Source organism: Eleutherodactylus coqui, chromosome 6, assembly GCF_035609145.1.
Source record: "Eleutherodactylus coqui strain aEleCoq1 chromosome 6, aEleCoq1.hap1, whole genome shotgun sequence".
Taxonomy (NCBI): Eukaryota; Metazoa; Chordata; class Amphibia; order Anura; family Eleutherodactylidae; genus Eleutherodactylus; species Eleutherodactylus coqui.
The window spans coordinates 168,608,269-168,634,195 of NC_089842.1; the positions used below are offsets into that span (position 1 = coordinate 168,608,269).

The 25,927-nt window shown below is 44.7% G+C and overlaps 1 protein-coding gene across 2 annotated transcripts in view; it reads right to left on the reverse strand.

The window, feature by feature from the left end:
* Positions 1–25,927, reverse strand: part of BRF1 (BRF1 RNA polymerase III transcription initiation factor subunit) — a 286,967-nt gene that overhangs the window by 201,078 nt on the left and 59,962 nt on the right. For both annotated transcript variants that reach the window (XM_066608177.1, XM_066608176.1), the window contains exon 4: positions 6,835–6,866. In XM_066608177.1, the coding sequence (XP_066464274.1) occupies positions 6,835–6,866 (32 nt within the window). The remainder of the gene's footprint in view (positions 1–6,834; positions 6,867–25,927) is intronic.

Consider the following 25,927-nt stretch of genomic DNA (forward strand, 5'->3'; position numbering starts at 1 on the left):
TTTAGGACGAGTCAGGGTGTGAAAGCTAAGCAGACTACTTTTCCCATAAGAACTTAGAGAACATCGCCTGGAGTCGTAAAAAGAAAGCGGTCTGAGGTAGAAGGGGCAAGGCCTGAAAGATATAAAAGGAGTCTAGGAGTCACGTCCATCTTAAGAACATTAATGCAGCCAAATCAAGATAGTTGTTTTGCATTATACTTCGATAAATCAGTCTTTTCTAGGATGGTGAGGTAAGTCAGCTTAAACAGGGAAGGGATAGAAGGGATCTTAATGTCCTCCCTAGTAGATAATACAGTCAGAGCGCCATTTAAGAGGAGAATTGCTAGATGTGAGCTACTTCACCGGCTGAGAGAATCACAGTCAAGACTAAAGACTTCATCAGGTTCACTTTGAAATTACTCAACTGGCCAAATTTGGAAAATTCATGTAGGATAGAGGGAAACGACATGCATTTATGTATGTTTCCCAGCCTAGAGTCATCCTCGTGTAAGGCCAATCTATAGCTCTTAGATGCCGCATGGAGACCGTGCACACTGGGGTTGGTACAGGGAGCAATAGCGTGTTGGCATCTGTATGTGGCACAACTAATCATCAATTCTAGTCCTGTATAAACAGGGATGTGATGCCAACAATAAGGGAACTGTATGCGCCTTAATAATCCTTTGGGAAAATGCAGTACTGCCGATTGCTTTATGTAAATGGAGCCGAACGGGCGCTAATCAACTTGCAAAAATGTCCTCCCATTACACATATATGCTCAGATGAGTCTGCATGCATTCTCTAGATAGAAAGGAGAATAAACAGCCAGGCAGCTCTGCTGGTGGCTAATCTCCTATCACACCAAAGGACTGAGCAAATTTTGAGCGATATTCGGTGTCTAAAGGGGCCTTTACACTTAGGCCAGTTTCACACTTGTGATAAAATTACACGATGCGAGAGTGAGCGAAAACGCAGAATTATGAAACCTGTACTTTTCAATGGTTTCCTTCACATTTGTGATGTTATCACTCATGCAATGCTGCGTTAAAAAAAAAAAAAAACCACGATCGGTCCTTTTTCTTTCTGCATTTTGCTTTTTTTTTTTTTTTTTTAATCTCCCATATTTCCCAACGGAGCTTCCTTTTTATCGTATCGCAAAGCACGAACTTGCGATTTTCGTTCGATGCAATGTGTTTTCAACATTAGAAAGTCCTATTGACTTTCGCGCCACAAAAAAAAAAAACACTGCAAAATTGTGCGAGAAAATCGCAAGTGGCAGCGATGTCTTTGCGAGGAAATGCAGCGCTGCCGCTCAAAAATCGCTGTGGCTAAATTGCAATAGTCAGTGTGAAACCACCCTTATTGAGCAAATCGCTCGATCTAACGATTAACGGCAGTTGTTCCGAACTGATCGTGCTGGGCTGTCCACACCGTCTCTGGAGAGCTGAGTAGAGGCCCTTTTAGACAGCAATTTTCGCTCAAAAAGCCGTCTTTTGAGCGATAATCGCTGTGTCTAACTGCATTGACCTTGTGCAGTTTTCGTTAACCAGTGTCTCTGATCGTTGTCTTTCAGCATGCTGAAAGATCAGCGATCAGTTATCAGGAATTCACGGGTCCGCTTGTCTTCTGCATCCTCCGCTCGGAGCGCTCAGCTGTATGACAGTCGAGCGCTCCGTGCAGATAACAGCTGGATGCAGAAGACAAGTGGACCCGCTTGTCAAAAGATTTTCTGAGTGATAATCGTTGTGTCTAAGCCAGGCTCAACTCCCCTGACACCGTGGCACTCTTGCATGTCACTACCTCTGCAGTTAGTGTCAGATACAGCATCATGACCTCCAAGACCAGCGCATGCACAGTAATAGCAGATGAATCTGACCACAACAGGGACAGATGTGCTGTGCATGCGCCTATCTGGAAGGTCAGGACGCAGTACGCAAGGACTGACTGAGGTGGAGTTACTCAGGGCTCCAGAAACGGTCCGGACAGCCCACCACACCCAATGGACCGACTGCACATAATTTGCTTACGGCGCAGAACAAATAAAACTCCTACATTTACAGGTATGCTTGACACTGGATTAACAACATAGTAACTGTTCAAATGCTAATTTTTTTAGGGTTTAAACGATATAAACAGACAAAATCTGAAAAACTAGTGACAGGCTCCCATTAAGTTTGCACTATTAGGCAGAATTAGTAAGTTTGTCCCATTGTGTGCAATTTTTTGAGCATATGGATGTTATTGAGGGGTGTTCATTGCACAGGACCCCCTCTATGAGCAGAGAACCACCTCCACATGGCAGCTCTGACTCAGATGGACCGGAATGACCACATGTCATTTCCCCTGTAGTGGGCACTGCAAGGGGAACAAGAAGTTCATGGCAACTTTAGAGCTCAGGAGACTGATCAACACGCTGATATTCCTGTCTGACAGCAATATGGACGATACTCAAACAGGATCACCACCCATTCATAAGTGTTTTGTTTTCTTTTGCTTTAAACTAGAAGATCTTAAAAAGCAACCGGATTTATCACCTTGCTGAATGAGAACAAGCAACGTATGGACTGAAAAAACCAAAAGGTATTGTGCAAGAGCCAGAAAATGGCGGTGACCAGGTGGACAGTATCAGGTACAGAACTACCTCCCTTCTCCTGCCAGGGAAATGGAACAGATTATTAGCGGGCCACTCCCCCCTCCATGCCTATGGCTGGCCAGGATAGACAAGACTGCCAAAGAAGAAATTGAAATTTTCACTGCGAGTAAGGTGACAGCTCCCCCCTCTTTCCTCAGACGGATCCAAGTACACGGAGCCAACATGTGCCGAACGCTTGGATCCTTCTGCCCACTGACTTCTATTGTGATGACTTCTATTCTACTGATGAAAAGCAGAGTAGAAGGTGATGTAATATTCTATTTCCTGCACAGTATAACCTTGTAACGCTCAATCTGGGCCGTTATTTTAATATGTTGGTAGAACAGGAAACACATTATATATAAATATATATATACACACACAAACTGTCACAAAAAAAAAAAACACAAAAAAAACAAGCCGCTAGAAGAAGTTGTCATTTTGCTGTAAAACTTGGCATGCAGTTTTATAGATAATGTAAATGATTAGAGTTGTGGGGTGATTAGATGTACGGTCTTGCCACTTGAGGCCCTAAAAGTGGTTCCCCTCTTGGCCTATAAGAGGCTCGGAGGTTCCTTGTGTGTAGTGACCTCTTTTTCCGTTTGTGTGGAGCTTGTTGACCACTAAGCGCCTCTACGACACAGAAGAGGTTTCGCCCCGTTACCAGAGTCTGAGAAGGCTTGTTTTATTGGAATACGATAAGCTTGATGGTCGTATTGGCAAATTGCCGCCACCTGGGTAATTCTTAGCAGACTATTAGGAGGTGTGGGGACCAATGGATGCGTCCCGGCTCAGGATGCTCTCACTAGATGACTAGTAGAGAGGATCATCTGATCATGACAAGCATGAGCAGCTTCAACTGTTTCATTGTCAGCCATCCAGAGATTGGTGGCGCCATCGTTACAGCCCCCCCCCCCCCCTTCCCGAGTGTCAGAACCATTTCCAGGTGCTTCACTGACATGGCGCCCATTACATGTACTGAATTTGACACCCACCGTCGCCTCCGTTTGCAGTGGTGTTGTGAACTAAACTTGACACTACAGAGTCGAACCGGGTTGTCTTCAGTGATGAATCTAGCTTTAATTTAGGCACTGACGACAATCATCTTCGTGTCTGGAGACCTCGGGGTGAGCACCACAATCTTGCCTTTGGTGTGGAGTGGCACACTGCCCCCTGCTGGTGTGATGGTCTAGATAGCCATCACATATGACAGCAGGTCCCCTCTAGTAGTGGTGCAAGGGACAATGACAGTTCAGTGATATGTTCAGGACATCCTGCAGCCACATGTGTTCCTCTCATGGCGGCTTCCAAAGGCCTCCAGCAGGATAATGCTCAGCCGCACACACAAGGGGGTCACAGGAATGTATCCACAACATTGTCACATTTCATGGCTGCCCGGTCACCAGATTTATTGCCAATAGAACATGTATGGGAACATCTGGGACACCAACTTCCACAGCCTACAGAGTCTAGAGGCTCAGTTACGGTTTAATATGGACTGATATGCCTGTATGTCTCCATGTCCACCTGTATCACATTTTGTATCCAAGATAGAGTTGGCCCAACAGGGTACTAGAGCCATCGTGCCCACCCATATCCCATCTTGTATCCAAGCTAGAGGTGATACAACAGGGTACTAGACAATCCATGCCTGCCCGTATCACATCTTGTATCCAAGCTAGAGGCGGTACCTCAGGGTACTAGAGCCTCCATGTCTGCCCGTATCACATCTTGTATCCAAGCTAGAGGCGGTACAACAGGGTACTAGAGCCTCCATGCCTGCCCGTATCACATCTTGTATCCAAGCTAGAGGCGGTAGAACGGAGTACTAGAGCCTCCATATCTAGAGCTGCCCGTATCACATCTTGCAATCACATACTCATATCAAATGTTACAGCCACAGATATAAAGTTTCATTCAATTCTGACTTCTTCTTCTAGGTTCTTGCTTTTTTTTTTCACACAATGAATATATATTATATACACAGACACACTCATACGTGCCTAGTGCAATTACAATAGTGTCCAGTGCAAATTCATTAACTGTGTATAAATGGGACCTTATAAGTGCCAGATTGTCAGTAATTCTGCATATCAGTCATAATATTCAATTACATAAAGGTCCTAATTAGTTCTCTCTGCTCAGCCTTCAGGCACCGATTCTCAGAAACTATCGTGCAACAAGTCAGTGCAAAGTACATCCCTCATACAGATGCAGATTGCCTGAAAAGCATGGTCCTTTCATGGGGAATCTATTAAGGGTATATCTATAGGTCTACATGGATGTAATGTACACCTGGGATGTACAGAATCCGTATACAAAAAGACATCACTCAGACTGTCCATAGTGTATGTCACATTATGCCTATAGAACGGTATATAGCAAAAGTGTTCCTGGCAGACCTCAGACATACGCTGTGAATACATCCCCCGTCCTCTATGTCCTGCTGTACTTCGGGCTTCATCCGTCACATGGCAGGGATGTCATATAAACCTGCATCGGGGCTACTACATTAGAAGCCCACATGACAGGTTTTATGGCACTTCACCAGGCCCTCTGGTTGGGTGACGTCACCTGTCAGATGCCGCATGCCAGCCTGGCGCCACGGTGAGTATATTACTTTTATATAGTTTTGGGCACAGGGGTCCTATAACTATATATAATAAATAACTCTGAAAGCCCTTTCATTGGCATTGGATTAACTATGAATAATTATATTTTATTTTAAACACAGTAATTGTTTTTGATTTAAGACATTTCTCCTTACATAACGAACATATTTCACAATGCTCTACAGAGACTCTTCTTACCAAGATCAGCTCCTCCAGCAAGCACTTTAGCACTCTTGTGAAGTATTGGGAATACTCCAAAAATCTTATACACACCCATGTCAAGCTAAGAAGCTGCAAGGAAGCAATGTTGCTCATCTATACCAAAATGACTAGTGCTGTGATTTAATGGGCACATGCATCTCATCATCAGAAGACTCTCATAAGCAGAGACCTCCCCGATAGTAGAGCTAAGGGTATGGAGCACTCATTCCCCTTCAGCTATTGTTGAATCCACTTAAAGGGGTTGTGCCAGAATTACTTTGGATAGGGGATAACGTTGATTGGTAGGGGTCTCACCACTGAGACCCCCCACTGGTAATAAGAACAGGAGTCCCATATCCACATCTTATTACTGCGGGGATGCTTCTCCCCCAACAGTAATGTCACAGTGAATGGAGAGCTGCATCCACTCATTTCAATGGCGCTGATGGAAATATCTGAGCACTTGCCCATCGGCTAGTCCCACTGAAAATGAATGGAGTGGTAGTGGGCTTAAACACTCCATTCACTCCATCACCACTGTAGACGTATCTCTGTAGTCACAAGTAGAGAAGGATACAGGACTCCCGTTCATAGCAGTGACGAGACCCCACCAAACAGCCAGTTAGCCCTTATCCAAAGAATAGGGGATAACTTAATTCTGGTACAACCCTTTTTGAGTTGGCCATACACTAGAGATTCCAATAGTCATTTCCTGAATAATCTGTTCATACTCTGTCTGCGACACAGTATAAACATGTATAATATGACAAGACCCAAAGTTCATCTCTGCTTCGATCCACCCGCCTACCCATGGGGTGCACTTTTCATATGGCACAAATGACTTGTGTTTTTCACCTGACAACTACCGATTCCAAAAGGCAAGTAACCCAGCTGATTGTAATTCAACTGCTAGCAGCTTCCCTTGTAGAAATGTCAATTTCCAAAGCAGCGTAGTAGTGCCCACCGGATTGCCACAACCCCTTGGAGGGGCTAAGGAGTATAGCACAGACCCCTCCCCCTCCATAAGCATCATGTGTCATGTCTCGATGAAGATGTTTAAAAGTGAGCATATGCTCTATGTACCGGCCTAATAATTGCTTAAACATCTTTAAAGTGTTAAAAACTTCAAAGAAGGAAAAGCAAGAAACCTAGCACAAGTCAGTGCAGCTGGATCTCTCACATCATCAACTTGAGCTGGCTGCCATCCCAAAGAGCTCTTGCCACAGGCCTTGGCATCTGCAAGGTGTTCATCGGAGTGCACGCAAGTAGAGGGAGTCAGAGCCGTGCAGGTGCGGCGTCCTTGATATCACCAAGCGTGCACACAATAAAAGGCATTATTCACCACAACACCCAGCTGGCAGTGATAAAGCTAGTTAACACAAAGCAGACTGCGGGAAGATTATACCATACCTGAAGAAGGTCGCTGAGATCAAGTAACATATCTGGGAGGAAAGTCAAGGAAATACATTGTAGACACAAAGGGTTCTTGTAGTCTGCTGAACTAAAGGGGAAAGAGGGGGAGAATGGTGAACCAATTTTTATTATTTTCCACTACAAATTTCCCAAAAGACAGTAAAAACAAACAGAAAACCCGAACTCTTGAAGATTGATGGTCTTTATAAGGAAAAGAGAATAGTTTTGTCGGAATCAGAGACTTGGCCCCTTCTTTCAACATCAGCCGCTCTACACGTGTTACCGCTCAGTGCAGCTTCGCAACCCTTTTTCCATCTGTCCGAGATACGGTTTCTAATAAAACAGATTTAAGAGGAAGAACCGGTGCTAACGCAAATAAATAACAATATAAGGAAATAGGCTGGATATCTGCATGCTTAAATCTAAAGTCTATTAAAACTTGGGGGGGAAAGAAAATATCACAAAAAAGATCAAAGAATGGTTGAGTTGGAAGGGACCTCCAGGGTCATCATGTCCAAGACCCAGCTCAGTGCAGGATCACCAAGTCATCTCATCTATGGCCTGTCCATATCCTAACTCCATGTATACATGTTCAAGCAGTAGGGGTGGTAAGTAGTAATCCTGTGTGGTGATGACTGAACTCCTTAGGGTATATCCGCATTTGCCGCACACAGAAAATACATGGCATTAACAGCAGCAGCAAAGTGGATGAGATTTCGGAATTTTTTTATCTACATGATGCAAAAAAAAAAAAAAAAACAGCTGTCATACAGTTCATAAAATGTCATTCACACCATATTGAGAAAACTTATTGAAAATGTGTGAATCCAAATGAGAGTATTTTCCGATCAGCACCAGCGGTTCTTGCTGGTTTCTGTAGACTCTTCTTTTCCAAAATCATGGTGTTCCCACACACTCTACTTGTTATCTGCTGCCACGACCAAGACGACTAAACGTGCGATTCCCGATTAACAAGCCGACTGTACAAACTAAAAAAAAAAAACACTTGAAGGGGTTAAGATCTCCATCTTGGCGTTCTACAGTGATCCCCTCGTCAGTAGATGTGATGAATTGCTGTTCTGCGTTCTCCACTAAATAATGATCCAGAAATGGGCGCGCTGCCTGCCAATTGTCTTCCCTCTGTGCGTATTGGTATTTCATTTACTTTACAACACAGGCAAGCGTTAAAATTCACATATTAAAAACAGAATTTGCCTACTTTAGGCCCGGGAAAATGCCATGGTTTTCATTCAGTGTGCAGTCCCCGTGGCTCTCTGGCACAAACAATGTGTAGAGAATCTGAGACTTGCTCCGCTACGGCCTAAGCTTTATTCTTCAGGAAAGCGTACAGTGATTTTACCTCATGGGGCGTAATGTATTTTTATTTTTGGAAGGTAATTTCTGAAAAGGCAGTAACAGCAAGAATGAGTCACTGCAGTGAAATGACAGGTAATTCCTGTGCTAGAAAAGCCAACCATATTGTAAATAGGCTCAAAAGTATACAAAATACTCCTGCTATTTTGTGGTTTTTGGTTTTTTTTTGTCAAGACCAATTTCAAAATTGATGGTTTGCACAAGAATTTGTGGGTTCGGTGTGAATACGAAAATCATAGCGTAACACTGCAACAAAAACCACAAAAAATAGTCATATAGGAACAGCCATGAAGGGCAAGGTAACAAAAGCCGATCAACAAGATCAGTAGTCCTTTACCCGCCTTCATTGCAGGCGCAGTTGCTATTGATAGGAGAGAGCTGCGCCTGCAACTATGAAGGCTGGCCTCTGCACAGGGTTCGGCGCAGCAGCTTCCAATTCAACCCCGGTGTAGTCCGGCACCGACAGACGGCTTCACCTGGAAAACCCCTTTAAAGGGGTTGTCCCGCGAAACAAAGTGGGGTTATACACTTCTGTATGGCCATATTAATGCACTTTGTAATGTACATTGTGCATTAATTATGAGCCATACAGAAGTTATTCACTTACCTGTTCCGTTGCTGGCGTCCTCGTCTCCATGGTGCCGTCTAATCTTCAGCGTCTAATCGCCCGATTAGACGTGCTTGCGCAGTCCGGTCTTCTCCCTTCTGAATGGGGCCGCTCGTGCCAGAGAGCGGCTCCTCGTAGCTCCGCCCCATCACGTATGCCGATTCCAGCCAATCAGGAGGCTGGAATCGGCAATGGACCGCACAGAAGACCTGCGGTCCACCGAGGGTGAAGATCCCGGCGGCCATCTTCACAAGGTAAGTAAGAAGTCACCGGAGCGCGGGGATTCGGGTAAGTACTACCCGTTTGTTTTTTTTTTATCCCTGCATCGGGTTTGTCTCACGCCGAACGGGGGGGCTATTGGAAAAAAAAAACCCGTTTCGGCGCGGGACAACCCCTTTAACTCATAACCCTTTAAGTTGTGGAAAACCTTTAACATCTCTATTACTGCTGGAAGACGTAGACCGTCCAATGCTGTAGGTTGGATTTAGTAGAGTCCCAAGAGATCCGGGTCTTGTGGCTACTTTACCGCTGTGTACAATTGGTCTAACAGAAGAGACCGTTTCAATGACTCCCCGCTGATTACCATTTATTTCTCCAGTTGTGGCATGCCTTTATCTTATCTAAAATAACATCCTGCTTTTCCTTTGAGACACATGCATGGTCAAATGTACTGGGAAACAGCGAGAGCCAGGGATGATACATACAGACCTTTCCCTTCGAGGGGGAAACTTTTGAGTCATTGAAGAGTTTGGCAACATCTCGCTCGTCACTGTGTGGGTGAAACATTTCAAAGGAAAGAGCTGCACAAACATGAAAGTCTGCAGCAAGCAGAGAGGTCAGAGAACCTTAATAAATTGGCTCTCAAACAAGCAGATCTTTAATTAAAACCACTCATTTAATATTGCAGGCTCCGAGGTAGCGCAATCAGCGCCCCTTAAATTAAAAAAAAAGAAAAAAAGACACATACATGGCCTGAGGTGGGGCAGGGAAACAGCAAAACGAAGATGAGATGGAACCAGACGCTGCTGCAGATGTGTCCCCTGCAATTAATCGTATGGACCAAATTAAGGCTGGGGATACAATCTAACCCATTCAGACAATTAAACAAAAATCATTCCCATCCCTCATGAGCCTAAAGAGAGGATGACTCATAGCAATAATGAGCTCATCCCAAACCGCGCCATAGGAAGCGCCTGCTAATAGGATGTACACCGTCTCCACCAGTGTTGCGTTAACCTGGGATATAAAGCCTGCCAGCGGTTGGCCACTTAATAGGATTTAGCTCAGTATCTTCCAGACAAACATCATGCACAAGCGGCAAATAACATTCTAATCGGTAACGCGGTTCTGTGCAGCGCTTCACTGTGAACGTAATTACATATTAGACGAAGGAACGGTTTATCTAAATAATATCAGATACCTGTGATGAGCAAACATACACAAGATGCTGGAGCTACAGGCGACCGAGCGAATGCCCAAGGGATGACGAGCCGATCGCTTGGACGAGTGACGTCATCGCTAGTTCCTTCGCGCTGGGGCGGCCCGCTTATAAGGCAAATACATGGTTGGCTCCGTCAAACAAGCATTGGTCAGTGTTTCGCATTCGCTGTACAAGTGACTGAACCAGCGGTGGTTAAACCAAACGATAAGTGAACGAGCCAACGATGGTTTTTATGCCTGCATAGATTGACTGATGAGCGAAAAGTGAAGAATTCTTGTTAGTCGTGGGCTCGCGTTTTGACTGAAAGATTATTGCTCACTTTCGCTCATTTGAACGTTTTTTTTTTGTTTTTTTTTACAATATGTGATTGTAAAAATCTACAAGATTACTGTGTTTCTCTTACTGAGAACCATCATCGCTCCGTCTAAAAGCACTTTAAGGTCTCCTGTACACGGGCATAGCAATACCCGCGGCAGATCTCCGCCACGGGAGCTGCTGCCGGGGAGCAGGGGAGAGCTGATGGCTCTCTGCGCTGAGCCTGACAGATAGGCTCACCGCGGCTAATCGCAGCATACTGCGCTTTAAATCCCGCAAGCGGAGAATCACTATGATCCTCCACTCGTGGACAGGGGGCTGCGCTTTCCATAGTAGTCTATACTAGACTACTAGAAATCACTCGTGGGCAGCAGGCCTAAGAAGGCAACATCTACTATTAGAAGCATGCAGAATAAGTTCACATACGGCGGAAACATTGCAGATTTTCCGTGCGGAAGTTTTGCAACATTTCTAGTACTAGCCATTTGAAAAAAAATCTCCACAGTGAAAAAAAATTTGGTACAAACTCCGCAGCAGAACGGATAGGCGGTGCACATTTTACATCCGCAGCAGGTCAATTTATGCTGCGTGTTTTCTGTGCGAATCCAACTTCTTCCAGTTGGGGGGGGAGGGGGGGGGGGGATCTGCACCAGTTTGTGCAGATTTTTCACTGTGGATTAGCTTCTGATTTTCTGCGTCCCACATCAATTTTTTTATTGATCCAAGTTTCTATCAAGCACTTGAAGTAGGAGCCAAAGAGCTAGTTTTGCTTTCAGGCATATTTTGTTACCTATGTTAACCCCGTAAAGTCACAGCTCTTCAGACCCTTAAGGATGCGGTAGTTTGTTTGCCTACTTTTCATGGCCACCTTCCAAAAGTCATAACTTTTCATTTTTCTGTTGACCTCTGCAGGAGGGTTTGTTTTCTGCACGAAAATGTATAACTTTCTAGGTCGCCATTTTTTGGGTATATACCATAAAACTTAAATCACTTTGAGAAGAAGTCCTGGTTGAGAAGTCCTGGTTATTTAACTTTTTCAATTTTTCAATGCTTAACATGCGGCATAAATAACATGCTACTTTTAATCTGTGGATCAGTACAAGTTCAAGAACACCAATTTTTTAAGGTAGGCTTCACCACATTGCTGATGTGTAAGGGGGCCTTCGCACTTGCGAGAAAAATCACACGTTTTTTGAGTGATGCGGGAGTGACTGAAAATTCTGAATTATGACTTTTAATGGCTTACTTAACGTTTGCGATGTTTTCACCCACTTGATGTTGCGAAAGGAAAAAAGTGGCATGCCCTATCTTTTTGCGTTTTGCTTTTTTTTTTATCTCCAATGTTTCTCTATGGAGCCTGCTTTGTAACGCATCACAAAGCACAAACTGCGATTTTCCTGCGATGCGTTTTCGCTCCAAAACTTCGTGGCAAAATCTCGTGACAGCGATGTTTTTGTAAGAAAAAGCAGCGCTGACACTCAAAAATTGCAGGGAGAAGGGCCACAATTTTGCCGTGATTTCCCCCGGTGATATCGTGATCGCCAGTGTGATGGAGCCCTAATGCTGAGAAACTGTCCATTATTCTTTCATGCAGGGTGAGGAGTTCATTCAAGGTGCCCATAAAAGTGTCATTTAACCAGTTTCGGATGGGATGCGGCTGATGCTCTGGGCGCAGTCATGCTGAAAGCATGTCCTACAAAACTGTGGGAGGGGTAGTTCTTCAATAAAGGCATCGACATGTTGCTGAAGGAGCTGCATATATCGCTCTCCATTCAGGTTTTCCACATTAAGGACCGGACTGATCAGCTGTTGGCCAAACATACCTAGCTAGACATTAATGCTTAAGTGTCACTGGTTCTAACAAGCCCCAACGGTCCATGAGTTCTGTCCTGCCTATATATGTTGATTATGCTTGTCGAATACTCGTATACCACCATCTCAGTTGGCTTAGGACTCATCGGTTCATATGATAAAGGTTGTAAAACACGGGACCTTCCATAGCCACTACTCACAGTAAATAGTGCAACAATCCGCACTTCCAGGAAGAAGTTTAGGTTTTAGGATACAGGTAAAGATTATTTCTCTTAAAAAAACTACCTTTTGGAAAACCACTATGTCTTGCTGCTGCCTGGATGTGGGATTTTGCTCCAAAAAAGTCAAAATGGCTTCCTCTGCAACTGCATAGCCGCATCATTATTATAGCCATCTTGGAAGGTTTCTGGCACAGTACAATAATTGTCCTATCAGGTTGATTCTTCAGATAAGTTGGCTGCTAAACATCCATAATATTCTTGGATGATTCCAGTACTTTTCTCCAAATTATTGTGCTCTTCTGGCATTTTGTCCACATTCCTCAAATTAGATGACATACTGTAGCTATGCATTCATGTAAAGCATTGTTTACTGCTCATCATGGCACCAACCACTCCAGCAGACAGTAGAGCACCCACCCCGAAAAGAGCGATCCCATCAATGGAGTAGTTGCTGACTCAAGACTGGGGCTAGAGGAACAAATAAGCCAGTATACAACAGAGGACAATAAAAAGCCCAAACTAGAAGTAAAAATCAGGCATGTCCTAAGACTACAACACCACCTTTCCTGGAGAGATGCTGAAATAAATAGGCGGCAAAGGAACTTGACTGGATTCCAGGCAGAGCAGGAAATAAGCCCATCATCCAGAAGACAAAATAGTACTTTAAACTCCTTGAATCTGACAGTTCGATGACATCAGCAATGTGGTGAAGCTTAACTCACTATTTGCCTGGTCAATATTAACTAGGACAACCTGCATAGTATATACACTATCTGTTGTTAAAAAGAAAAAAATCTGAGCGATAATAGTGTAAATGTGCCCATCTTTCACTTCTGCCTGAAAACCATCGTTCCGCAGAACAGCGGATAAGCAGGACCACACGCTGTGCTCTGCCCAGGGAGCGCCGATAACAGATGATTGCATTGTCTCAGCTGTCAGCCCCGCCAGCATAATCACAGGGAATGTAATCAGGGAACAGCGGGGTGGTCTGTCCCCTGAATACAGCTCAGGGCAGCTCACACGCTACTAATTGGTACTAATAGGCATTAGAACCAAGTAGTAGTTTATGCAAAATGATCACTTAAAAGCCATCTTTTGAGCGATCATCTTTGTGGTGTAAATGCCTTTGGATGCCTCTGACGCAATCCAAGAAATGGGAACGTTCCTATAATGCAAGAAGCTGGATGGTGCTATCAACAAATTGCCACCACCCGGGCCGTTGTGACCAGACTGTTAGGAGGTGCTGGGACCAGTGGATGTGTAAGGTCCCACAAGGAGACCAGCTTCAGGACGCTCACGACAGACCACCAGTAAAGACAAGCATCAGCAGCTCCAACCATTTTGTTATCCGCCATCCAGAGACAGGTGACACCATCATTACAGGCCCCTGAGTCTGTCAAAACCATCTCCAGGTGCTTGCTGAAGGACATTTGGTCTGATGGTGCCCATTACGTGTACTGCCTTCGACACCCACCCATAATGGCCCTTTTATACGATTCTCGTTTGCTAGACGGCACAAGCTGCTGTCGTCATCCCCAGCTCCTTCATACTCGGGCAGCTGATTTAGACTGCTCAGCTCTTTCTGAGAATCATGCAGTCCTCGGAGAACTAATCATTCAATGCTTCTATGTGATATACTGAATGATCAGTGTTTAAACGGCACGATAATTGCCTGAGCCGGTGCTGTTTTATATGCCGGCTGAAACTAGACGACGAGAGGTGACCTCACGATTCCTGCTGGTTGTTCGGTCGTTCGCCGGCGCTTTGACTGATTATCTGAACACTAATCGTTCCGCCTAAACGAGCCTTATTTCTATTACAACGATGATACAATCATTATCTGCCGGAAGCAATGAACCCATCAGGAAAGAAGGTGTACGAGGTGGCCTATATAAATACGCCTGGGAATGGCAGAGATCTGCCTTGAGATGTATGTCTTTTCTCCTAGAAGTAACACTCGCACAGTGAAGGTTTCATGAAGAACACAGGGAGGAGGATCAATACAGAAGAGTGCAGGAGCCACTGGAGGGGAAGGCTGACTCAAAGCCGCTGGAGCAATTTAAGGATGTGAATCATGCTTTACTCCCTTCAGACATATTACACAGAGCTGAGTGGAGAGAGACAGCGGACCAGACGGTGTCCTCCTCCAAACCCAGGGAGATTGCAAACAGGTGTCATAAATCACAGGCCCCGGCAAATGAAACTCTCCCAGGCTGCAGTGTATGGGGAGGAATCATTAATCAGCGCTGCCCTCCCAGCAGGTAATGCGGACCCTCGCTGCTGCTAAACATGCCTGCCATTCTACTGGAGTCTGAATCATTAACTGCTCAGGAGCAGATATGCCAGAAAAACTACGCTTCCTCGGCTATTATTCATGCAGCTGACCAACGATTTATGTGGCAAAGCAGTCCTAGACCAAGATCCCACGCAACTCAACAGGGCAAACTGTATCAGAACTCTGAACGCTGGGAAAGGAACATCTACATGAGGGTTATCAGATTCATACAATCTCATTCTACCCAAAAAGTCTTATAGGGGTTAACCAGAACTATTTCTAAACCAGTGTCCTGCTTAGTACATGGCAACTCAACCCAATTCACTTGCATATAGTATGTGGCTTAGTTGCAGTACCACACACAACCGTGGACAGGAGTGGCGCCGTTTACGAAGATTTAAAAAACAAAAATTCTTCTTTTCAAATCTTTTTTGCTAAAAATCTGAAAAGGAGTATAATCACCCCTGAATATGCCAATCGTAGGGCTCCGGGATGTAGAGCTGCTTTAGCTGCACTGTGCTGTCTAGTATGGAGGAAACACAGTGCACTTAACCACAGTGAGAGAAGTACACAAATGAATACGTCTGATGCGAGGACGTGGGGTCAAAACGGATTTATTTTTTACCCTTGCACGGTCCGCTGGGTTCATATAGCATTTTTTACTCTGAGCCTTTCAGTACTGTGTTCCCTTTGAATAACCAAAAATGGCATTCAAACAGAACCCAGATACTTCTGGTAGCAACTGCTAACCCCTTACAATGTTGCTGTCAATTGTGACAGTGGCATTCTGATGCCCCAAAACAACCTCAAGCTGGGTTCACACAGGGGTGGACTTGCTGCGGAAATTCAGTCCGGAATTTCACTGCGGCAAATCCGTCTGCAGCCCGTAATCCCGGAATTAGCCAGCCATGTGGACAATATTTGTTAAAAATCTCGTCCACACGAGACGGCCGCAGCAGGTCTATTTCTTTTTCTTTCCGTCGTGGCCGCGCTGCTCTCTATGGGAGTAGCGGACCGCAACAGAAAAGCATGCGGCCAAGCCACTCCAAAACCCGCAGCAAAGTGCCGTGGGTTTTGAAGCAGCGCTTTCCCGCCGGAAATCTTGCGGTTTTTCGCTTTAGCCAAACCACGAGATTTCCGGCAGGATTCCACCGTGTGAGAATCCAGCCTCAGTGTGCCAACCAGGTGTCATGGCAGTCTGGGGCTTCCTGAAGTCCCCCAAGACTACCATAGCTGATTCCCTATAGAACTGAAAACAAAGCCTGTAAAAATACAGTATAATGCAATACAATGTTATTGCATTACATTATAGTGGGGACTAAAAATGTATATATGTAAAGCTTTTTTTGATTAAAAAATAAGATTAGAAGAAAAAACCTTTTATACCCAGGTGTCGCATCGAAAATTAAAAAAACCTATAAATAAAAATGTAAACACTGGTTTCGCTGAGTTTTCCTCACTTTGCCCCACTTAAATATTTTTTTAAGTTTTCCAATGTATTATATGATACTTTGGAAAAAACTTTAAAATTTTTTAAAAAAGATTATAATTTTAAGTCTATTTTAATGTATTTAAATGGCAGCACTGATACTTGTTGCACACAAAACAAGCACTCATGTAGCTAGGCCACCGGAAAAATAAAGTTGTGACTTGTTTTAAAGTACTGAGATAAAAATAAAAAGGAAAAAAAACAGAACAAAAAAAAAGCCTGCATAGAAGTCACTTCTTCATGGTGATCCCTGCAGAAACGCATCAGAATTCTGCATGTGGATTATGCCTATTGACAGCAAAAACCAAGACAGAATAGACATGGGTTTTACAGGCAAATTCTGTGCGAACAAAAGGCCATGGCAGAATCCGCTGTGTGAACATACCCTTAAGGGAACCTTACTACCTAGCAAAATCCCCAGCGTAGCCCTCACTGCACATATCTGCAGTTCCTCCACAAGCATTATATACATAGGATATGTAAATGACATACGAAGCTTTGTGCAAGCTAATGTCTGTAGCATTCATTTCAAATCCTACAAGTGCCCCCCAGGACATTATGGAGGGGTCAGAGCATTTGTATCCAGAGCCGGAGTGTTTCTATTCATGCCCAGTGAATCTTCTTCTGAAGCTTTTGTGCAAACAGCGAACGTGTCAACAACGTCTGCCATGCCGGCCAGGCCGAACTAACCCCCAGCGAGCAAGACGCCATCCTGCCTCTAAGCAATAACACTTGACAAACATGGGTAAAGTGGCTTTGCTGCAGAGTGAATAGCAGCTTTTGTGCCGTGTCCCCCCCCTCGTTGCTGCACAATACGCTCGCTGAAATTGTTTACAGTCAGCTTTTTAAAAGGCTCATTAGCCTCCGCAAATTAATCTTTGATGTTTATACACAAGGAGCTGAAAGCTCTGAAGGTCTGAATAAAATGGAATCGAAGGAGCCAACAGTAGCGAGCGGAGGGCTAGATATAATTAGAGGCACAACAGATCCCTCATTGTACGCCACGTATACCCTGCAAAATGTCACAGTACGGTGGGGTTCCCCAGTTCCCTGACACCTACTGCTGTGCGGTGTACTAAGCGCCCCGGTCCGGTCATATTAACTCCTCTGGCGCCCACTGACGAGGGGAATGCGGCTTCTGAATGGAAGGTGTAAACCTGCTTAATGGCAGAGGTGTGAACAAGTTGTAAATAAAACAAACCCTCCAGTGTATATGGGGCGAAGCATGAGACGAAACAGGCCAGCCAAGGCAAACCGCTGGGTATGGAGAACGACGAGTGTGAACACAGAAAGGTGGACAGTAGTTCATTATTGCCGGAGCCAGACCTCGAAATTTCCACTAAACCCTTACAATGCTCTGTGTGGAAAGAAAAACGAAGATCCAAGAGATGTAATTATCTATCTATATACACACACACTTTACTAGTTACTTGTGGGGTACATGGCATTATTACAGTCTGGGGCATCATGGAAAAGAAGATTGTGAAGAGGTGTAGAAAACAAACAGAACTGGCTATTGTGCCTATTTGAGGAGTCAAATAGGTGTGTCAAGTTGTGACCTGGAAAGTAATGTTGGTGGTCTGGGCCGGATGTAGAAGAAAGGGGAAAGTGAATAACCCTAGGGTATATCACCAGTATGTTAAATCACATATTGTTTGCAGAGGGACTGTGTAATGCTGCTGTGAACTAGTATCTACTGCTATATGCTTACTGTATGGGGATAATATTGGCCTTTGAATACTTTTTTCCAGTGACACTTATGTGTTACCAGTTCATAGGTATTATTTGGCTCTCATATATTACTATTGGTAACATTGCTATTTGTAGTGGTGTTTATTCAGTAACAGTATGGTGGCATTATTTCATCGCTATGTTGTGGTAGTATGTGATCATGGTGTGCAGTATAAGGTCATCCTCATTGTGTGTTATTTTTCATAATGCTGATCTTTGTAAGTCTTTCTTCAATAACAATATGATGGCATTACTCCATCAGTATGTGGTGGTAACATGTCATCATGCTGTAGCCTATTATTTGACCCTTAGGCCCCCTGCACACAAACGGGTCGGATTCCAGATGCAGGACCCCGCACCTTAATTGGACTCGATGAGCGGCTGGTGACCTTGTCTTCTTACTTCTTTATCTGTGCTGCGCATTTTTCCTCAGTGAGCGGGGGGGGGGGGGGGGGGGGGGGAAATCACGATTTCTGCTCGTTTGAAAAAAAACAAAAAAAAAACGAAAAATGGAAGTAATTATATGGGGTATAACAATTGCAGTGATTTTACAAAAAAAGCTAAAGAAGGATTACTTTAAGTTCATTAAAAAATGTCCACCTTTATTAAATATTTATTCCATTATTTAGTTCGACAAGGGAAATCACGTTGTGATCATTTGATTCCTTTAGTAATGCTTTGGTATATTCAGTATAGCCAATAATTATTCCCTCTGAGTCTACAAATACAAAGCAATCCTCTAAGCTGTACTGGGGGCTCAGCCTAGAACACATACACGTGTGACATACCATGGCTACCCATCGGCATTCCATGATTACATTTATGAGGGGCCCGATGGGGACAGAGAAAGCCCCATCCCTCTAACTCCCTAGATCAGTAGTCGCTACGGACCATGGCATCCAAGGAGTTAAATAACCAGTATCTTCATTTTCTCTGATGCTGGCCACTAGGCCTCATTCACATGGGCGATAAAGTCACACTGCGACAATGCTACAAATCGCATGCATGTAAAGCCCAAGCTTTCCTATAGGTTAATTCACACATGCGATGTTTTGTGTCATGCAACAACCCGACGCGAAAACCTTACAGGTCCCACAATATGCATGCGACTAGTGAGGCTTTGTAGCCCATGTTTCCCTATGGAGCCTTCCTCCTTGTTGCATCGCAGGAAAACGCAGTTTTTGTGCGATGCAATGTAATTAATCCTACTGTCAAAGCTCTAAGCTAAGCTCTAGCTGCAGGGAAAAATAATAAAAAAAAGAAGTATACATCACCTTAGAAGCGCTGTCAGCCCGGCTGCGTCTTCTCCCCAGTACTATTTTATTTCATCTCTTCCGGCCAGGGTTTGAAAAATCCTCGACTCCTGGAAGCGCTGCCTCTAATTGGTTAACGCTTAGCCAATCCTATCCAGCACTCAATGAACCAATCACAGCCATTTATTGAGCGCTGGCTCTGTTTGGCTAAGCATCAGCCAATCACAGCCAGCGCTTCTATGAGGCGGAGATTTTTCAATCCCCAGCTAGAAGAGAGGAAGACCAGTGTCGGGGACCGAGAATAAGCTGCAGCGGAGCCCCGGACAGCGCTTCTAAGGTAATGTATACTTATTTTCTTTTTTCTGCAGCTAGGGCCTATTTTCAGAGTAGGCCTTATATTTCAAGCTCCTCCCCCCCCCACCCCAGAAAATCCTTGCATGTGGTGCAAGTTGCACATGCAATGTCTGTCAAGAGGCTTAAAAACAAGTCAGTGTAAGGCCGGCTACACACGAGCGCGACGGGCTCCGCCGCAGAATATTCACGGCGCCCCCCAGAGACCCCACACTTACCAGCGGATCCGGCGTTTTCGCTCCCGCATGATGCTTCCCTGCCCACCGCCGCCGCGTCACATGACACGCCCACCGCGTCACATGACGCGGCCGGCCGTGTCATGTGATGCGCCGGCCGCATCATATGACGTGCCGGCGGTAGGCGGGAAAGCGTTTTTCACGCTATCTTCCGCTGTGTTACAGCGGGAGATAGCGTGAGCGGACGGCTTCCATTGACAAATAGAGCATGCCTCGGGTGAGGACGGGAGATTTCACGGTGCGGAATTCCGCGGTGGAATTCCGCACTGTGTGCCCTGAGCTATTAGGTTCAATAGAACCTAATAGCTGCGGGCAACGCAGCGGATTTTCACCGCGAATTACGCGGCGGAAATCCGTTCGTGGGAAGGAGGCCTAAGATGTTCCTTTATGTCATCAAGACTTAGCTTTATACCTTAATGTATACCTGCAGCTCTAACATGTTCTGTGCTTCCTAGAAAATCCGCTGCAGCGAGCTATACCTGCAGCGTGGGCTTCTCTCCTCCAACAGTCAATACAGCTCCAGCTGGCGGTTCACTGACCCTTGCCTACTTGTATTCGCCCCACTTGCTGCTGGTCTGGGCCCAGCTACAATATAGGCCCGCTTTGCGTTCCCAATCTACCCATGGCATGCAGTTTCCATGTTCTCTCAGTGGGTATATCCTCCAGGAACTCACATTTCCTCCCACACACCAGAAGCACGCTGATACATTAATTTGGCATTTAGATTGTGAGCCCAATGGGTACAGAAACTGATGTAAGTGATTACAGTCTGTACAGCACTGCAGAATATGCTGGCGCCAGGTTACGGAATTTGTGCCAAAACCCTTATAAAATACTGACTGCATGAACAGACCTCTAAATGTCCTCCAATGAAACCAGTTGCACGCACTTCAGAAAACACGTAGAAAATCTGCGAGTTCCCTCTCTGCTGGATATACCTGCACCAATATACAGGATTGTATTTGCTAGGCCTTCTCAAGCCCTAGATCATTGCAAAGTTTTAGGAACTCTCTTGCTTCCAACATGGTTCAATCGCAGGAAAAGATTTTGATGCTTTGATGGTAAAATGAATAGCGCCGTGTGTATTCTACGAGCCAACAATAGTGCATACACCCCAATAATAGAGCCGAAACCCATAGAGAGTAAGAGGACTCTGCCTTGTTACAAATAGGCACCAGAACAGAGATCACATTAGTATCCCCCTCTCTCGGAGGACATGGCAGAACACAAAGTCCTTATCATTTATTAATAGAGCAGCAGATATATAGTGTAGTGCTATACAGCTAGGAAAAATGAAACGCCGTGCAACCCTGGGAGGTCGGCCCATGGAATCCGACAATGTGGGGAATTAAACCTGAAGACAAAAGAAAGAAAGACGATGCCAGTTTTAGGAAAATGCCGCCTGTGGGCTATTACAACCTTTGCAACGTCCTGAGGGGGCAACGTGTTTTATTCACCTGTGCGGCTAGTGTTCTACAAAGACACAGGATGTGATCTCTAACGGCGTCCTATTAATAAAAGGAACGGTATGAAGCCGAGCGCTTTCTACAGCTCTGAAAGCCGGAGCAGGCAGGGAGGAGAAGACAGCCACTCTCCCGTATAATCAGGTCCAATTACGGAGAGCAGAGCCCTTATGGCAGAGCTCCACAGGAACCATCAGCAGCAGAGCTGCCAGCCCCAAGTCTAATGGGGATAATAAAGGAAATATGGTTTGCAAAGTAGGAGAACTGCAAACAAAAGAAGAAAGGAACCACAGAAAGGTGTATCTTACTTGTACATGAAAGATGAGCTCAACAGCAGTCATCTGTACCGCAGCCAAAACAAATCTGCTGAGATCATCTCCGACAACCCAAGACCGGCTTGTCTCACATTAACTATAAATTATAGATTATGGGTCACCTAGGTGTCTTCTCACATTCTCCGTTGGTTCCCTATCACAATGACCCTACTGCCATCCGCTGAGAAGCTAACGTCACCGGCTCAGGTGGTTATTTCTATGGAATGGGAGAAGTGGCTGTCAGATACAACAGGCACCACTTGTCTCTGGATAGGAACGTGAAATCCAACAAGTCTGCTTACCTGTTGGACTGCAGCTGTAAGCATCAGATATCAGAAGAACCAAACGAAAATGGACTATTACATAGTGAAGCATGGTGGCTTAGCAGTAAGCACGGTTGGAGGAACAACTTAAAGCAATTTCTACAGGGTTATTCGGGGTTAAGTCAGGGCCAGCGGGAATATCTACTAAAGCAAAAGAGAAAAGTAGGAAACCTTGTAAAACACTTAGATGGATGGGGAAACTTTTTGGCACTAGGGTGGTGTCTGTTGACCATCTTGGATTCAGCCCAAGAAATTTCAATGTAAAGAAGGTCATGTGATAGAGGATTTAAAGGGAGAATTTCATATGAAATTGATAAGTACAGTAGATTTTTCAATACCTGCAACCTTTTTAGCGTTATGGATGATGTTATGTTGAGTATTAACAAAGTTGTTACTTATGTGGTATGGAAACCATTACGGCCTCATGCCCACGGCTGGGTCGGATTCTGACTGCACAATCTCGCAGCGGAATCAGACCTGGCGCCCCCTATATTCACCTCTCCGGATCCACCGCGAGTTTCTCGATTGGCGAGCATGCGCAGTGCAGCACATGATGCTCCGGCACTGAGCTGTGACGCGGATTCTAGTGGTACTTCCGTTGTGCTTACTGCGGAAGCATCGGGGGATGGAAGACTTCCATTGACTGCAATGGAAGCCTTCCGTGCGCTTTTCCACACAGTATAGAACACATGCCGCGATTCTCCCCCATGAGCAAAAAATAAAAATTTGCAGTTGATTTCCGCTCGTCGACAGGGAGAATCGTTTAACATGGCATGTCTATTGACGGACATTGCTGCAGCATTTGTGGCGGGTGTCTGACCGCGAATTCCACAGCGATCATCTGTCTGTGGGCATTCGGCCTAAATCACATTTCAGATACCGGAAGATGCAGTTAAAAGTTCAGGAAAGAGTTTAGATCATCCTAATGATTCGTAACAGAAGTTCACATGGGCTGGCCGAGGCTTTCTATCAAGAACACCCAGGAAGACAGCAAGTGAGTGCAGGAACGGTCAGGAAACTGATTCAGAGATCCGGGAAACTGGCAGTGTCCAAGACAAACTGAGAACTGGTCATCCAACTAGTGTTTCCAATCCCCAAGTGTCAACAGCTGAGCTAGCTTTATTTCCCGCAAAGAGTCTTCATAAAAGGAGAGCCATCTACACCTAGGGATCCTATACTCTGCTTGGACAACCAGTTCTCAGTTGGTCCTGGGCACTACCAGTGTCCCTGAACTCCTCAATCAGTTTCCCTTCAGTTCCTGTATTCACTGGCAGACTTCCTGCGTGTTCTTGGTATGTTTTCCATACCACATAATTCAACATAACTTTATTAATACTCGACATGACATCATCCATAACTCAAAACAGGTTGCAGGTATTGAAAAAATGACTGCACTTATCAATTCCTGATGAAATTCTACCCTTAAATCAGGTATCACATGACCTCCCTTCCGTTGAAATGGCTGACAGGCACCCCCGTAGTTCCCCTTTCCCCCAATCTTTTTACAAAGTTTCCTACTTGTATTTCTTCTCTTGCGGAAGATATTTGGGTGGCCCTGACCTGTAAATCATGCTGTATAACATGATCAAGTCAAGTCACCCAGAGGTGCCCTTTACGATGGCTGTCTGCTCTGGGGGTGCCATGCAGGGACACCCCTGTAGGATGTCTATATGGATCGTGGCCGTCCCATGATGAATTCAGATGCCATTTCTCTCACGTATAGTGCTATTAGATGTGATCTAGCACTAACCCATATGTGCAGGCTCAGATTACGCACAAATAAGCACATTCACTCCTACTGCTTGCCAAAGGCAAACAGTTGGAAACTCTGATGTGGTAAAGAGATAAACTAAACTCAAAAGAACCTTTATTGCCCTTTACCATTAACATTTAACTATTTCAGCAATCCCATCGACTAAAGTGGGTCTATCAGGTGCATTGTGTGTTCTATTCTTTGCCCACAAACAGATAAAAGCCATGTACAGTAATTCTGATTTATACAAACACGCTCAGGCTGCTTGTACAGGCAGATCTGTAATGTGGAGATGAAAGATCACCACAATCGTTTACCCCCCTCTGTCATCACATCTGCATGCTTACACATAGAGGCGCGCTGACAACCAGCAAGCACTGCTGCCCTTGGAAAACAAACCTCGATCGGCTCACAAAGAGTTTGCTCAATCGTTGGCTGATCGGGGGCGTATTCACACAAACACCCATGTCCCATCATCGGGCTGCGTAAAAGGGGCTTTAACTGGCTGGAGACTGCGGTCTTAGAATGCGAGGCCCACAGGTGACAATACCGATGGGACATCCTCTGCACAACCCCATCCAGCTCCCCGCTATAAATATTCGTTAGGAAAAAACTTTAAATAGACCTTTTTTTTTCTTTAGTAAATGTATTAAAAGACGATAATGTTGGATAATCTTCTGTTAGAACTTTGCTGTGAGCCATTCCTGATAAAAATGTAGGAATAGATTAATAACGGAGTGTTTGTCAATGGGCTGTGTCAGATATCAATATATTTCCAGGAGGAATAACAGAGGAACACCAATGCAGAAATAGTGCTTCAGAATTGTTAAAACGTGTATTTCCTCAAAGATTTCATAATCACTTTTTGCAAGGCAACCGTTCTAATCTGAGCTCTTTTTTAGGCTAATTTCACACGGGCCAGTGGAATATCGGGCTGTGACACTTGGCCCAATATTGCGCACGCCAACACGCGATTTCCCCGCGGATGCGAGGGCCTTACATCACTTCCGGGAAGTATCGACCCTCTGGCGCGGTTTCCATTGTTTTCATTGAGAAACCTCACATCATACTTGCATGCACCTCGCACGCTGTGCAATGCTTTTGCCTGCCCGATTGAAAACAATGGGCCAGGAGTTCCGAGGAAACGTCTAAAGATTGGACACGCTGTGATTTTTTTCCTACAGCACACAAATCTTGTGAGATTTTCTCGGCTGTGTGAAAGCAGCCTTCGTGACAGAACACAAGGGATTCCTAAAGTGGACTGACAGCGTTCCAGTTAGCAGATGGAAGACGACTGTGAAAGGTGATGTTAGGGGGCATTCACACCGACGTTAGGGCTTTTAGTCATAATTCCGTCTCTCTGTTCTGTCTTTGGAGCACAAAAAAGCAATTAAACATTTCATTTTTCCTGCATTGATTTCAATGGGTTTTCAAAAATAAAACAAAAATGCTGTCAGTTAGCTTTCATTCCATTATGTTCCCAGTTAACAACTTCTAGTGCTGCAGACTGCGCTATTGGTTCAGCTGGAGGAAGCAAAATGACAGCATCCCGATTTATTGAAAACCAATTGAAGTCAATGGGGGGAAAAATGGAAACATTTAATTCCATTTTTCTGCTACAAAGACACTGTTTACACTAAACATAAAAAGTAGCAGTAAAAAGATACATAGAAACTACAAAGATGAATAAAGACTAAGTAAAAGAATACGGTGTATTCATTTAGTGAAAACTATTCTTCTCCTTCACAAAGCATGCTGGGAGCAACAATACATGTCACTGGTAGAATTCAATGGCGCTATATTCACAGGCATGTACTAAACAGATGTATTATGACTTTAATTACCGTAGGCCAATTTACAAAAAAAAATAAAAAACATGCAATTTTAGATAAAGTCCTAAATCAAATACACCTTCATCATGAACTAAGAGCAGGAACATTTGCAGCTAATAGACATTTAGAATGCTGAAGGGGTTAAACCATCACACATACAATGGGATTTATTAACCGTTACGTAGGATCTGCTGGCAGCAGGAGGCGTCTTCCTGCTCCTGTTTATTACAGTTGTGTGCCAGCTTATTTCAGGGGAACAATGTGCTCCACGGGGCACCAAAATGTTACATAAAACCAGTG